Below are 15746 nucleotides of genomic sequence, written 5' to 3'. Positions count from 1 at the left end.
AAAACCCAGGATAGCTAAAACTATTCTGGACAGTAAAAGAACTTCTGGGGGAATTAGTATCCCAGACCTCCAACATTACTACAGAGCAATAGTGATAAAACTGCATGGTATTGGTACAATGTCAGGCAAGCGGAACAGTGGAATAGGATTGAAGACCCAGAAATGAACCCACACACCTATGGTCACTTGATCTTTGACAAAGGAACTGAAAGCATCCAGTGGAAAAGAGATAGCCTTTTCAACAAATGGTGCTGGTTCAACTGGAGGTCAGCATGCAGAAGAATGCAAATCGATCCATTCTTATCTCCTTGTACTCCACTGGCAATTAATGACTTCTGATAGAATGAGAACTACTCTTTTCCACAGATGAGACCCTAATTGGCTGTCCAATACCAAGTTTTCAGCCCTAAAAAAAAACATAATATGAACAACAGTAAATGGATCCAGTAGTTTTGTGTACAGAGAGAGAGAGAGGGAGGAAGGAAGGGAGGGAGGGAGGGAGGGAGGGAGGGAGAGGTAGAGAGAGATAGACACTAAAAATAAAATTATTAAATACAAAAATCTGACATAGAACAATTCTCAACCTGTAGATCACAATCCGTTGAGGGCCCAGTGATCCTTTCACAAGGGTTCCCTAAGACCACTGGAAAATGTAAATATTTACTACATTTACTACATAAATTTGCTAGTTACAATTCCTAACTAGCAAAATGACAGTCATGAAGTAGCAACAAAAATAATTTTACTGTTGGGAGTCAGCACAACATGGACCATATTAAAGGGTCACAGCATCAGGAAGGTTGAGAACCACTGACATAGAACCTTATTAAGTGGCATAAAGAAGTGATGTGTTGGAGTTGGGCAGATGGCTCAGCAGTTAGAGAGGAACTGGGTTTGGTTCTAACACCCACATGATGGCCTCCTCTGTAATTGCAGTTCCAAAGTATCTGACACTCTTCTAACCTTTGCAGGCACCAGGGACAAATGAGGAGTACATACAAACATGATCTCAAAATACCTATTCACATAAAAAAATTTAAGTGATGTATTTACATAATTTTTGCAATAAAAATTTTTATGTGGTTTAAAACCAGTTGAAAACAGAAAGAGCTTTCTAACATATTTCTGGGAATAAGAAAAAATATAAAGAGATACGTAGTTCTTAACTTGTATGTGTTTGTCTAGAGTGTGCACTGTGTACATGTCATGGTGAGAGGCTGGGTTGCAGGAGGCAGTTCTCCTATTCTGTGGGGTTTAGTCTCAGGTCACCAGGTCAACTGGCAAGCACCCTTACCTCCTGGGCCATCTTCCAGGTATGATATGAATATATCTTAAATTGGTAGTGGACTAAATTATACTGAAGTTTAATAACAACAACAAAACCCTATTAATGAATGTATTGTTTCTCTGATCACCTGGACAGTGTTTGGCTGTACTGCTTGTTTTTCCTTCATTACAAAAGTCTTTGTACCGTTAGAAAATTGTAGTAATATTTCAGAAATGGCTGTATAAGAAAAATGATTTTATTAATGTGTTTGTTTCAGTATTTTGACTGGGCATTAAATTGTGAGCCAGCAGAAAGTCCTTTTGAATACTTCGAGCACTCAGGCTACATTTATCTTTCTCTGTGTTTCAGGCTTTTCTTCATGTGTTGTATATAATGGGATGTTTGCAGGAGGGCTTTAAATACTAAAAGTATTGTTTTTCAATGTAAAAAGTTAATCAAAAATTTAAGCAGATATATGTTATAAGACATATAAAATGTCTTTACAAGGCCACCTTGCCATACAGATTATTCTAAGAAGTTGCATATCACTGGTCATGGTCAGCAGTGTTCTTAGTGACACCTGACTGCCTCTTCTAAACCGCTTTACTTGAAACCAGTCTATGATAGGCACCACAGGATACCATTTAGGACTCTTGGTGGCCCTCTAGTGGAAAGTGAAGAAAATATATTGAAAATGTCTTATGGGCGTGTATAATAGTTAATGATAGTTTGAAAGGGCATCTAAGTTATATATGCATAACAGAAAATACTTCAATAATGAATTGCATTTTCACTCATGTGTTCTTATAAATTCGGGACTTATTATTTAAAGCTTTGTGGTAAAATAAATTCAGATAAAATGTTAAGTGTATAATCAAAGCGGGCTACTTTTTAGAGGTGAATAGTCCTGTAAATTTTGGTTAGAGCAGGCCAGAGACAGCCTGAAACAATAATGTGAAGTAAATCTTTTCTCCCAGCATATAACTATAATACTTAAAACTATAACATACTTTTAAAATTCCATTTTATTTTTCCCAAATGGTTTTACTTCTGTCCTTCCTTTGTAAGCTAACTCTTTACATGGGCTTTGGTAGAGGCCATGGGCAGAGGCAGCAGCAGCTCTAAATCACAGTTGGGGTGTTTGGTCTTTCCAGGCTTCCTGAGATCAATTCCTGACCACCCTGCTGTGAATGGCACAGCTCATACAGTAATATAGTTTGACACAGAGCTTGGGAAGCACAGAAATAACCAAAAAATTGTCCCTGACAACAGCAGCCTCTACCCTGTACAGAATGACCCAAACTTTTTTAATGGTCTCGTCTTTGGTCATGTACTGTGCACTGCTCATGCATCTAATTGACTTGAGTTCCTGCCCTGATTTCCCTCAGTGATGAATTGTGATGTCGAGGTTGTAAGACAAAGAATTTCCTCCTATATCAAAGCTGGTTTTGGTCAATTTTATCATAGCAACTAAGAGCAGACTAGGCAGACACCACGACTTAAGATTCCCTAGGAGGAAGTTAGCTGTGTGAATACTTCACAATCATTGTACAGAAAGTTTTCTGGAGTATATTAAGAAAAATACTTGGAAAGTTATATTTATATTTCAGCTATAACCATGGTGCTTGGCTATGATTATAATTGGATTATTGTGTATTTTATACATATGAAATTGTAGTATGGAATTTGTGGTAAATATGTGAGTTTCATGATATACCATCCATGGTACTGGAGAACTGGCTCAGTGGGTAGAAGGACCTGAGTTCAGATCCAAGCACTCAAACTGGGTGCTGCCTGCGCAGCGGTCTGTAATCTCAGGGACTGTAGGGACGGAGACAAGGATCACTGGCCCTTGCTGCCTGCCAGCCTGGCTCCAGGTACAAGTGTATGTGTGTATTTGTGTGCATGGGTGCACGCACATGTGTTGTTTTTTCCCAATTAGAGGCCACTAGGTGGAATAGTTTCCTATCTCATATAATTGCCTGTATCATTCCTCCCTCATTGGGAGGAGAACAAGGCCTTACAGTAGATCTGAGCAGTCTGACTGATTGGCATTGCTCAGCTCACTCATGCTTACGGCTGAGTCTACAAATGATTAAATACTGAAATAACAGCAGTTTTATCATTTATATTTATTTATACTTATATATAATACATAAACTGTATTAAAATATATATGTATATATAATAAATGTACCTCCCTTACTCTCTAGTACAACCAGCATGGAAGTAGGGCCAGGTATAGGTACTCACATTCCTACCATAGTATTATAAAGAAGTATATATATAAAAATATATATATTACTATGGTAATATATATATTACCATAGTATATAAAGAAGAGGTGGAAAAGAAAGAGGGATGAGGTTTCAAAACTAGTAGGTGTCTGCTTATATTTCATTGATTATGTCTGTCTTAACATGTACTCTATTAGCAAGAAAGAGTTGGAAGCCTGGTAGTTAACCTTTAATGGCTTATTTATTAGAGAACACAGGAAAACAGGTGATAGTGCTGAGAGAAGCAGCATGTAGTTTGACTTCATAGAGTAATTCTGGTGACGTCATTGACTTCAGAAGGGAAATATAGGATGAGTTCAAACTGAAACTTTCTTAAAAACCAATATGTTTATCATACAGAGGGGTTGCTTTCTAATGTTGTTTCCGTCCAAATGTACGCAGACCTTGACCGTATTCACTCCCTCTTCCTCTGCTGCACTCTCTCTAGACCCTTTCTCTGTCCAGCCCCTTTTCTATTTTGTGTCTGTATGTGGTGAGTGTGCGTATTCACGGGCAAGTAGATAGAATTGGAAATCACTACATTAAGTGTAATAAGCCAGACTCGAGTAAGTATTGGATACTTTTTCGTCACACATGGACCTTAGATTGATGGTATATATTTCTTTCTCGTATCTTAGTACTCTTAAGACATAGTAAAGTAGTGGATTAGTAAGAATGAAGAGAACAGAACCCATGTTTCAGATTTTAGAGAAAATACTTCTAAATTTTCCTCATTTAGGCTATAGGTTTATCATATGGCTAGTGAAATATTCTTTTATTTCTAGTTTCTTTGGGGCTTTTTTTGTTCGTGACACAGTTTCTCTGTGTGACCTGGCTACCTTGGAACTCATTCTGTAGACCAGGCTGGTCTTGAACTCAACAGTCCACCTGCCTTTGCCTCTCTAGTGCTGGGATTAAAGACATGCTGCTCAGGTCTTTAGGGCTTTTGTGTGATTGTGATTTCTCTCATTGAGTCTCTCTGTGCCAAATTTCATTACTAATCTTAGTTGTTTTGAACCATCCTAGCATTCTTATAATAAAGACAACTCAGTCAAGGTGGGAGGGGGAGACAGACGGACACAGAGAAAGAGTGTGAGTTAATGTGTTGTTGAATTCAGTCTGCAAGTGTTTTACTGAAAAACTGTGCATCTGTAAATCAGGGATAGTGGGATAATTGTAATTATTTTGTTGTTATACTTACCCAATTTTGATATTAAGGCAATGCTGACTTCATGAATATTGTAGCATTCCCTTTCTGCCTTATGTTATAATGTAGGAGACTTATATGTTAGTTCATTTTTAAATGTCTGATAGAATTTAGTAGGCTTTTTAGAAGCACTATTAATTAGGTTGGAGGGATAGTCCAGTAAGTACTTGATTGTAAGCATGAAGGCCTGAGCTCAGATTCCCAGAACACACATAAACTGCTGGGTATAGTGGTGTGTGCCTGTGTTCTGTGTCTTAGTTCTGGCTGTGTTGGTGTGATAGAACACCATGATTGAGGCAACTTAAAGAGTTTATTTGGGTGTACATTTTCAGAGGTGGAGTTGGTGACCATCATGGTGGGAAGCATGGCAGGCAGGCAGGCATCATTCAGGAGCAGCAGCTTAGGGCCTAGAGCGCAATCCACAGATCTACAATCCACAGGCACACGCGGCAGGGAGAAAGACACTGAGGATGAAGGGCAGGAGCTTTGGAAACACCTTTTCCAGCCAGCCAAACCTTGTAATACCTCCCAAACAGTTCCCCCAACTGGGGATTGAGGACACATAATTGATCCTAGGGGCTCCCTAGCCAATCAGCCTAACTCCAGCTTTAGTAAAGAGAAGGTGGAGAAGTTACCAAGGAAAGACTCTTGATAATCAGCTTCTGGCCCCCAAAGAGTCGTACAACGAACGAATGCTCTCCTCCCTCCCCTCCTTTACCCTCCCTTTCCTCCCCCTCTCCCCCCTCCCTTAAATTATATTTTTTAATTTTTAAAGCCATTTCCATACTGTTTTCCATAATGACCTTATTGCTATAGAAAGATTAAGCTTTGGTCTTTTTGACGATTATCATTTTAATTGGACTTTGATATGTCTTGTATGTCTGTTTTTCTGTGATGGTTACTGATGTTCAGCTTGGTTCACATGCCTCTTAGCCTTTTATATGCCTCATTTTAAGAAATGTCTATTCATGTCCAGTTCCTGGTTTTAAATTGGGTTGTTTGGGGATTTAGCTATTGCATGTTTTAAATTCTTCTTGTTTCCTGCTTGCTGACCCAGTGTTAAAGGTGTAATTGTTACGGTGTTTTCAATCATGAATGTTTCTTTTCCTGTGCAGCAAATTTTTTATTTGAAATCTCATTTGTTTCCTGTCTTTGAGGTCTCATTCCCAAAATACTTGCCATTCCAGTGTCCTGAGTTAGTGTTCCTGTTTTCCTTTTATCTATCTTTCTTTCTTTCTTTCATTTTTGGTTGGTTGGTTTTGTGTGTGTGTGTGTGTGTGTGTGTGTGTGTTCTTGACTCTGAAGCTTGTCAATTCTGGCTAGTTTAGCTAGCCAGCTTGCCTGGGGGATCCTGTACCTCTTCCATGCTTGCTCAGGTTATATGTTGTTTGTGGGGATCCAACCTGTAGTCTTCAGGCTTGTGCAGTAACCACTTTACCTATTCTGAGCTGTGTCCCAGCCGACTGCTTGTATCTTTAAGCAGTAGTAATCATCCTGAGATCTAAGTTCTTAGATAGGAGGCCTTTGCGAAGACAGTCACATAAGAGTATGTAATTCTTTCCTACATACCTCCAGTAACAACAAAGGACATTGTACAACTACTGACCAAAACATGAATAAATGCTCTATCATTAATTTCATTATATAATTATATAATTTGAGGTTTTCAAGTCTTCACATGTCAACACTAAATTTTACTCAGATTCAAAAACAGAAGAGTGAATAATTAAGGAAAAAAATGTAACATTTTCATCCCCATAGTTATTTTTTATTCATTTACATTTCAGATGTTAACCCCTTTCCCGATTTCTCCTTTGCATATGCCCTATCCCATCTGCCCTTCCCTGCTTCTATGAGGGTGCTCCCCCACCCACACACCTACTCCTGCCTTCCTGCCCTGGCATTCCCCTACACTGTGGCATCGAGCCTTTACAGGACCAAGGGCCTCTCCTCCCATTGATGCCCAACAAGGCCATCCCCTGCTACATATGTGGATGGAGCCATGGGTCACTTCATGTATACTTTTTGGTTAGTGGTTTAGTCCCTGGGAACTCTGGGAGGTCTGGTTGGTTGATATTGTTGTTCTTCCTATGGGATTGCAAATCCCTTCATCTCCTTCAGCTCTTTCTTTAACTCCTCCATTGGGAACTCCATGCTTAGTCCAATGGTTGGCTGCAAGCATCCGCCTCTGAATTTGTCAGACTCTGGCAGAGCCTCTTAGGAGACAGCTGTATTGGGCTCCTGTCAGCAATTACTTCTTGACATCCGCAATGGTGTCTGGGTTTTGTGACTATATATGGGATGGATCCCCAGGTGGGGCAGTCTCTGGATGGCCTTTCCTTCAGTCTGCTCCACACTTTGTCTCTGTATTTTCTACCATGAGTATTTTGTTCCTCCTTCTAAGAAGGACTGAAACATCCATACTTTAGTCTTCCTTCTTTTTGAGCTTCATGTGGTCTGTGAATTGTATCTTGGGTATTCCAAACTTTTGGGCTAATATCCACCTACCAGTGAGTACATAACTTGTGTTCTTTTGTAACTTGGTTACCTCACTTAGGATAATATTTTCTAGATCCATCCATATGCCTAAGAATTTCATGAAGTCATTGTTTTTAATAGCTGATAGTACTCCATTGTGTAAATTTTCTGTATCCATTCCTCGGTTGAGGGGCATCTGGGTTCTTTCCAGCTTCTGGCTATTATAAATATGGCTGCTATGAACGTAGTGGAGCATGTGTCCTTGTTATATGTTGGGGAATCTTTTCAGTATATGCACAGGAGTGGTGTAGCTGAGTCCTCAGGTAGTACTATTTCCAATTTTCTGAGGAACCTCCAGATTGAGTTCCAGAGTGGTTATACCAACTTGCAATCCCACCAACAATGGAGAAGTGTTCCTCTTTTTCCACATCCTCATCAGCATCTGCTGTTGCCTGAGTTTTTGATCTTAGCCATTCTGACTGGTTTGAGGTGTTATTTTTATTTGCATTTCCTTGATGACCAAGGATGTTGAACATTTCTTCAGGTGCTTCTCAGCCATTTGATGTTCCTTAGTTGAGAATTCTTTATTTAGCTCTGTACCCCAGTTTTTAATAGGGTTATTTGGTTCTCTGGAGTTTAACTTCTTGAGTTCTTTGTATATATTGGATATTAGCCTTCTATTGAATGTAGGATTGCTAACAGTTTTTTCCCAATCTGATGGTTGCTATTTTGTCCTGTTGACAGTGTTCTATGCCTTACAGAATTTTAAGAGGTCCCATTTGTCTATTGTTGATCTTAGAGCATAAGCCATTGGTGTTCTGTTCAGGAGAATTTCCCCTGTGACCATGTGTTCAAGGCTCTTCCCTTATTTCTCTTCTCTTAGTTTCAATGTATCTGATTTTATATGGAGATCCTTGATCCACTTGGACTTGAGCTTTGTACAAGGAGCTACGAATGGATTGTTTTGCATTCTTCTACATGCTGACCACCAGTTGGACCAGCATCATTTGTTGAAAATGCTGTAATTTTTTCCACTGAATGGTTTTAGCTCCTCTGTTAAAGCTCAAGTGACCATAGGTGAGTGGTTTCATTTCTGGGTCTTCAATTCTATTCCATTGATCTACCTGCCTGTCACTGTACCAATACCATGCAGTTTTTATCACGATTGCTCTGTAGTACAGTTTGAGGTCAGGGATGGTGATTTCCACAGAAGTTCTTTTATTGTTGAAAATAGTTTTCCCTATCCTGGGTTTTTTGTTATTCCAAATGAATTTGCAAATTGCTCTTTCTAACTCTGTGAAGAATTGAATTGGAATTTTGATGGGGATTGCATTGAATCTGTAGATTGCTTTAGGCAAGATGGCCATTTTTACTATATTACTCTTGCCAATTCATGAGCATGGGAGATCTTCCCATCTTCTCAGATCTTCTTCAATTTCTTTCTTCAGACACTTGAAGTTCTTGCCATACAGATCTTTCACTTGCTTGGTTAGAGTCACACCAAGGTATTTTATATTATTTGTGACTATTGTGAAGAGTGTTATTTCCCTAATTTCTTTCTCAGCCTGCTTATCCTTTGAGTAGAGGAAGACTACCGATTTGTTTGAATTAATTTTATATCCAGCCACTTTTCTGAAATTGTTTATCAGGTTTAGGAGTTCTCTGGTGGAATTTTTGGGGTCGATTAAGAATACTATCATATCATATGGGAATAGTGATATTTTGACGACTTCTTTCCAGTTTGTATCCCTTTGACCTCCTTTTGTTGTTTAATTGCTCTGGCTAGGACTTAGAGTGTGCTATATTGAATAGGTAGAGAGAGAGTGGGCAGCCTTGGCTAATTCCTGATTTTAGTGGGATTGCTTCAAGTTTCTCTCCATTTAGTTTGATGTTGGCTACTGATTTGCTATATATTGCTTTTACTATGTTTAGGTATAGGCCTTGAATTCCTGATCTTTTTAAGACTTTTACCATGAAGGGGTGTTGAATTCTGTCAAATGCTTTCTTAGCATCTAATGAGATGATCATGTATTTTGTTTATATAGTGGATTGCATTGATGGATTTTTGTAAGTAGAATCATCTCCGCATCCCTGAATTGAAGCCTACTTGATAATGATTGATGATTGTTTTGATGTGTTCTTGGATCCAGCTTGTGGGAATTTTATTAAGTATTTTTGCATCGATATTAATAAGGGAAATTGGTCTGAAGTTTTCTTTCTTTGTTGGGTCTTTGTTGGTTTAGGTATCAGAGTAATTGTGGCTTCATAAAACAAATTGGGTAGTGATCTGTTTCTATTTTGTGGAATAGTTTGAGGAGTATTGATATTAGGTCTTTGAAGGTCTCATAGAATTCTGCACTAAACCCATTTATTTGGTCTTGGGCATATTTTAGTTGGAAGATTTTTAATGACTGCTTCTATTTCTTTAAGGGTTATAGGACTATTTAGATGGTTTATCTGATCCTGATTTAAACTTTGATACCTGGCATCTGTCTAGAAAATTGTCTATTTCATCCAGATTTTCCAGTTGTGTTGAGTATAGGCTCAAAATAGTAAGATCTGATGATTTATTTATTTATTTATTTATTTATTTATTTATTTATTTATTTTTTGGATTTCCTCAGTTTCTGTTGTTACGTCTCCCTTTTCATTTCTGGTTTTGTTAATTTGGAAAATGTCTCTGTGCTCCGATTAGTCTGGCTAAGGGTTTATCTTGTTGATTTTTTAAAAGAACCAGCCTTTGTTGATTTTTTTTTTTTAAATAGTTCTCTTTGTTTCTGCTTGGTTGATTTCAGCCCTGAGTTTGATTATTTCCTGCTGTCTACTCCTCTACTCCTCTTGTCTACTATTGAGTAGAGTAGTGTATTTGCTTCTTTCTGCTCTAGAGCTTTCAGGTGTGCTAAGCTGTTAGTGTATGTTTTCCCCAGTTTCTTTTTGGAGGCGCTCAGGGCTATGAACTTGCCTCTTCACACTGCTTTCATTGTGTCCCATAAGTTTGGGTATGTTGTGCCTTTACTTTCACTAAATTCTAAAAAGCCTTTAATTTCCTTCTTTATTTCTTCTTTGACCAAATTATTGAGTAGAGCATTGTTCAGCTTCCATGTGTGTGTGGGCTTTCTGTCATTTTTCTTGTTATTAAAGACCAGCCTTAGTCTGTGGTGATCTGATAGGATGCTTGGGATTATTTCAATCTTCTTGTATCTGTTGAGGCATGTTTTATGACCATTTGTTTTGGAGAAGGTACCATAAGGTGCTGAGAAGGTGAGTTCTTTTGTTTTAGGATGAAATGTTCTATAGTTATCTGTTAAATCCATTTGGTTCATAAGTTCTGTTAGTTCCACTGTGTCTCTGTTTATTTTGCGTTTCCATGATCTGTCCATTGGTGAGAGTGGGGTGTTGAAGTCTCCCACTATTATTGTGTGAGGTGCAACGTGTGCTTTGACCTTTATTAGAGTGTCTTTAAAATGAATGTGGGTGTCCTTGCATTTGGGGCATAGATGTTCAGAATTGAGAGTTCATCTTGGTAGAGTTTTCCTTTGATGAGTATAAAGTGTCCTTCCTTATCTTTTTTGATGATTTTTTTTTTTTTTTTTGGTTGAATGTCAATTTTATCCAATGTTAGAATGGCTCCTCCAGTTTGTTTCTTGGGACCATTTGCCTGGAAAGCTTTTTTCAAGCCTTTTACTCTGAGGTAGTGTCTGTCTTTGTCACTGTGGTGCATTTCCTTTATGCAGCAAAGTGCTGAGTCCTGTTTACATATCCAGACTGTTAGTCTATATCGTTTTATTGGGGAATTGAGTCCAGTGATGTGAAGAGATATTAAGGAAAAGTGATTGTTGTTTCCTGTTCTTTTTGTTTTTAGAGGTGGAATTATGTTTGTGTGTTTCTCTTCTTTTGGGTTTGTTGAAAGAAGATTACTTTCTTGCTTTTTCTAGGGTGTAGTTTCCCTCTTTTTTTTTTTTTTAAACATTGTTGTTTTTAATTTTTTTAATGAAAAGGGAAGTAAAAACACTTTATGATAAAATTAAAGATTTTTTGTTTGTTTGTTTGTTTGTTTGTTTGTTTTTTCGAAACTGGGTTTCTCTGTGTAGCCCTAGCTGTCTTGGAATTCACTCTGTAGACCAGGCTGGCCTCGAATTCAGAAATTTGCCTACCTCTGCCTCCCAAGTGCTGGGATTAAAGGCGTGTGCCACTACCGCCCTGCAAAATTAAAGATTTATATGGAAAATATTTCAGATAAAATAGAAGAGATACATAGAAAAACATGTCAAAATTAACAGTTTTCATGGAAAATTAAAGAGTAAAGTGGTAGACATGTAAAACATTGCTAAATTAATTGAAATATGAAGTAGAAACATTTTATGATAGAATTGAAGATTTACATGGAAAATATTTCTGTTAAATTGTAGAAAAATTTTAGGTGTTAAAATTTTTAAACATGGCTGGGTGGTGGAGAAACCCTGTCTTGAAAAACCAAAAAAGGCTGGGCGTGGTAGCACACACCTTTAATCCCAGCACTTGGGCGGCAGAGGCAGGTGGATTTCTGAGTTTGAGGCCAGCCTGGTCTACAGAGTGAGTTCCAGGACAGCCAAGGCTACACAGAGAAACCCTGTCTCGGGAAAAAAAAATTGAAACATGTTAGAATTGAAGATTATCATGGAAAATTTTATATAGACATAATAATGGTAGGCATAAAAGTATTCCTAAATTGATTGAAAGTGGAATTATAAACATTTTCTGATACATTAGAAGATTTACATGGAAAATATTTCTGATGAAATTGAAGAAATATATAGAAAAACATGTTAAAATTAAAGATTATCATGGAAATTATACAGATAAGGTGATAGGCATAAAGATAATTCTAAGTTGATTGAAGGTGAAATTATAAACATTTTCAGATAAAATTGAAGATTTACATGGAAAACATTTCTGGTAAAATTCAGGAAATATATAGAAAAACATGTTAAAATTGACTATTTTATGGAAAATTTTACATATAAAATGGTAGATATAAAAACTTTCTAAATTATTTGGAGGTGGAATTAGAAACATTTGTGATAAAGATTTATATTGAAAACATTTCTGATAAAATAGAGGAAATATGTAGAAAGACATTAAAATTGAAGCTTATCATGAAAAATAATGCAGATAAAATGATATACATAAAAACATGACTAAATTAATTAAAAGGGGAATTACAAACATTTTCTGATAAAATTGAAGATTTACATGTGAAATATTTCTGTTAGTCTATGTCTTTTTATTGGGGAGTTTGAGTCCATTGTTGTTAAGAGATATTGAGTGCCTCTACCAGATTGGCCTATGAATGATCCTGTGTTAGAGCTGGGCTCTCTGTGGGCCATGACACCTCTCAGTAGGTGGTCCTGGGCACTCCGAGAAAGCAGGCTGAGCAGCCCATGCAGGACAAGCCTGTGCGTAGTCTGCTTCCATGATGTCTATCGGTTCTGTGCCAGACTCCTGCCCTGTTTGAGTTCTTGCCCTGACTTGCCTCAGTGATAGACTACAGCTGTAAAATGAAATAAACCTTTCCCCTCCTCTTTATTGCTCTGAGACAGTGGGATCTGGGAGAGAGGCACTAATAAATGAGTAGACTTAATGTCTCATGAGTAAACCATACAAAGACAAGGACAAGCTGTACTGGCAGGCAAATTGTGCCCAGTAGGCAAGCTGTACACAATGCCATGCCCATAGAGGCATATAAACTGGAATAGCCAATTGTAATGAATAATCTGAAATACACGAACTCTTATTTACTACACCTGGGCCGGGGCATAGAAACATAATCCCAGAATCAATCTGTGTTATTGAAGAAACTGAGATCACAGACTCTTGTCTTAGTTTCTTCAAGTTTTTTCACAAACACTCAGGAATCTCCTCACAGGACTCCATTCTTGGACCATGTTCTGACACTCACCAAGTTATTTTTGGTCACAGTGTTTATAACAATACGAGCCCTAGCTACATATAGATATGTAGTTTGCCTTTAGCGATATTACTACATCGTGGATGTATATGATTTTTTTATTTGTAAGTTAATTGGCATTTATCTAGGGGTCTCTCTCTCTCTCTCTGTCTCTGTGTGTGTGTATGTGTGTGTGTAGAGTGAGAAAGAGAAATTTTAGTTTCATTCTGCTGCAAGTGTATCATTGATAATGTTTCTAAGATTAATTTCTAGAAATGGAATTACTATGCAGAGAAATAATATTTTCAGAGCTTTTGAGTTATCACCATATTGCCCTCCAGAAAGACTCCTAGTATAAATTGATATAAAATTTGCATGCTAAATGTCTTCATGCTAACTCCTTTTCTGCTTATTAAACACATTGTACACTTTTCCTATAAGTTATTGTCCTATTTGTGTGACTTTTAAACATACTTATTTGCGTTTGTTGACTAGTCTTTTCAAATAATTTTTAAGAGCAACCTTTAGTGGCCAGTAATAGTTTGAGAATTGGGTTTTTCCCCCCTGTTATACCTGATTTTTTTTCTTTATTGTTAGGTTTATTTGTGAGTAATTAATAATCTGAGAGTCTTTTATTTTGTATTAACTTTTTGTAAAGAACAGACAAACCCTGAGTTGAAAAATACACCATGTTTTTTTCCAGTGTCTATTATATAATTAATTTTTATATGGTATGAAGTATATTTGTTTTAAAGGTTAGTCTTTTAAAAATACATTACATAGCCGGGCAGTGTTGGTGCACGCCTGTAATCCCAGACTCTGGGAGGCAGAGGCAGGAGGATTTCTGAGTTCGAGGCCACCCTGGTCTACCGAGTGAGTTCCAGGACTACATAGAGAAACCCTGTCTTGAAAAACCAAATCCAAAAAACAAAAACAAAACAAAACAAAAAAATTACCTAGGGCTGGATGTGACAGCTCACACCTTTAATCCCAGTGCTGAGACAGGTGGATCTCTGTGCATCTGTGTTGGAGGCCAACCTGGTCTACATAGTTAGTTCTAGGACAGCCAGGGGTACAGAGTGAGACCCCACCCCCCATCTCAAACAAATAAAGATTGCCTAGAAAAGAGGGTGTGTGTGTGTGTGTGTGTGTGTGTGTGTGTATGTGTGTATACACATGTACGTACAGGCATATACATCCATCCAGGCACACACAAGTGATTAAGATTCCTTTGTTAGGTAAAGGAAAATGTTATTTTCTGCTGGGCTAATTTTTAGCTCCAAATTGAAATGGCTGACTAGTTTATTTTCTGTTTTATGCAAGTTAACTGAATAAGGAACCAGACCAATTTAGCTAAATAGGCAGATTTTCATGCTGACTTCATTCAAACAGCTGCCTTTTAGATATACATGAGGGCTGGGTAAGAAAGAAATGGGAAAGTCAATATTTAGGCATCTAAATTTAGGCATTGCAGTTTTTTAAAAAAAACCTTTATCATGACTTTAAAATGGAGTCTTGTTTTTCTCAAATTTTATGTATTAAGTTATATTCATATTTATATTTAATATTTGAATAGTTATAAAAGTCATATTTTGAATTAATGTTCTTTAGGTTTTAGGATTTCTTCATATTTAATAGTTTTCTTTTACTTCACAGAAATACCGGTATCAGGATGAAGAGGTACTTTCTCCAGAGCACATTTCCCCACAAGTCACAAATGAGGTGCTAGGTCCAGAGCTAGTTCACGTCTCAGAGAAGAGCCTGTCAGAGATTGAGAATGTCCATGGGTTTGTTTCTCATTCTCATATTTCACCAATAAAGGTAGGATAGTAACTACTTGTTGTTATTTCATATTGCTGTGATTTAAATGTTACTTTTGTTTAGAAATAATTGTCTAAGTTCATGTAGATTTCCCACTCTCTGGGCTGGTTTTAGTTGTTATAAACTTAAAGAATTTCATGCTGTTTATTAGTGTTTCAAATTCATTTTTAAACACGATTAACGTCTTTGAAATCTCACATGTGAATTTTCTTGGTCGTGTATCTTCATAAACTGTCACAATCTTGTTTTGATGTTTACCTTTTCTCAAATTCTACTACATATTTAGACTTACAATAAAGGTATTGTTTTGTGTATTTTGAACTTTAATTTGCAGTTTTATTCAACATTATATTCCTACAATTTATTACTTGTTTTCACAATCTAGATTTTTCTATTTTATAAACATTCATAAGTTTTCTCTCTTTTAATTGGTATTAAATTATTTTCTGGTTATTGCAAGATAAAAAAAAAAAGCAGAGACCATCTAGACACTTGTCCTCTTGATTAATGGTACTAAACTACTTCACAATATTTGTATAATTTTAACTTTCAAAAGTAAGGTTTGAGGCTGTAATTGGTCTGTATTCTCATAAATACATGGTATTGTTAATTTTCTCTTGATTTTGAAATGATATTTCATTGTGACTTGAATATACGTACTCCTTTTTATTAGAGCTGGGATATGCTTGTCAGCTAGGCTTCATGCTTTTGGTTTTTGTTTTGTTTTGTTTTGTTTTGTTGGTTTTTTTTTCGAGATAGGGTTTCTCTGTG

At 37.0% G+C, this 15746-nt stretch overlaps 1 protein-coding gene across 12 annotated transcripts in view; it reads left to right on the top strand.

Moving 5' to 3' along the window:
• Positions 1 to 15746, top strand: part of Dlg1 (discs large MAGUK scaffold protein 1) — a 181161-nt gene that overhangs the window by 42358 nt on the left and 123057 nt on the right. For all 12 annotated transcript variants that reach the window (XM_052159031.1, XM_052159027.1, XM_052159029.1 and 9 more), the window contains exon 5: positions 14811 to 14975. In XM_052159031.1, coding sequence (XP_052014991.1) covers positions 14811 to 14975 — 165 coding nt within the window. The remainder of the gene's footprint in view (positions 1 to 14810; positions 14976 to 15746) is intronic.

The sequence above is a fragment of the Apodemus sylvaticus genome, chromosome 15 (assembly GCF_947179515.1).
Source record: "Apodemus sylvaticus chromosome 15, mApoSyl1.1, whole genome shotgun sequence".
In the NCBI taxonomy this organism is placed as follows: Eukaryota; Metazoa; Chordata; class Mammalia; order Rodentia; family Muridae; genus Apodemus; species Apodemus sylvaticus.
The sequence above is the reverse complement of the archived record's forward strand: the minus strand, read 5'-3'. Positions and strand labels throughout refer to the sequence as shown.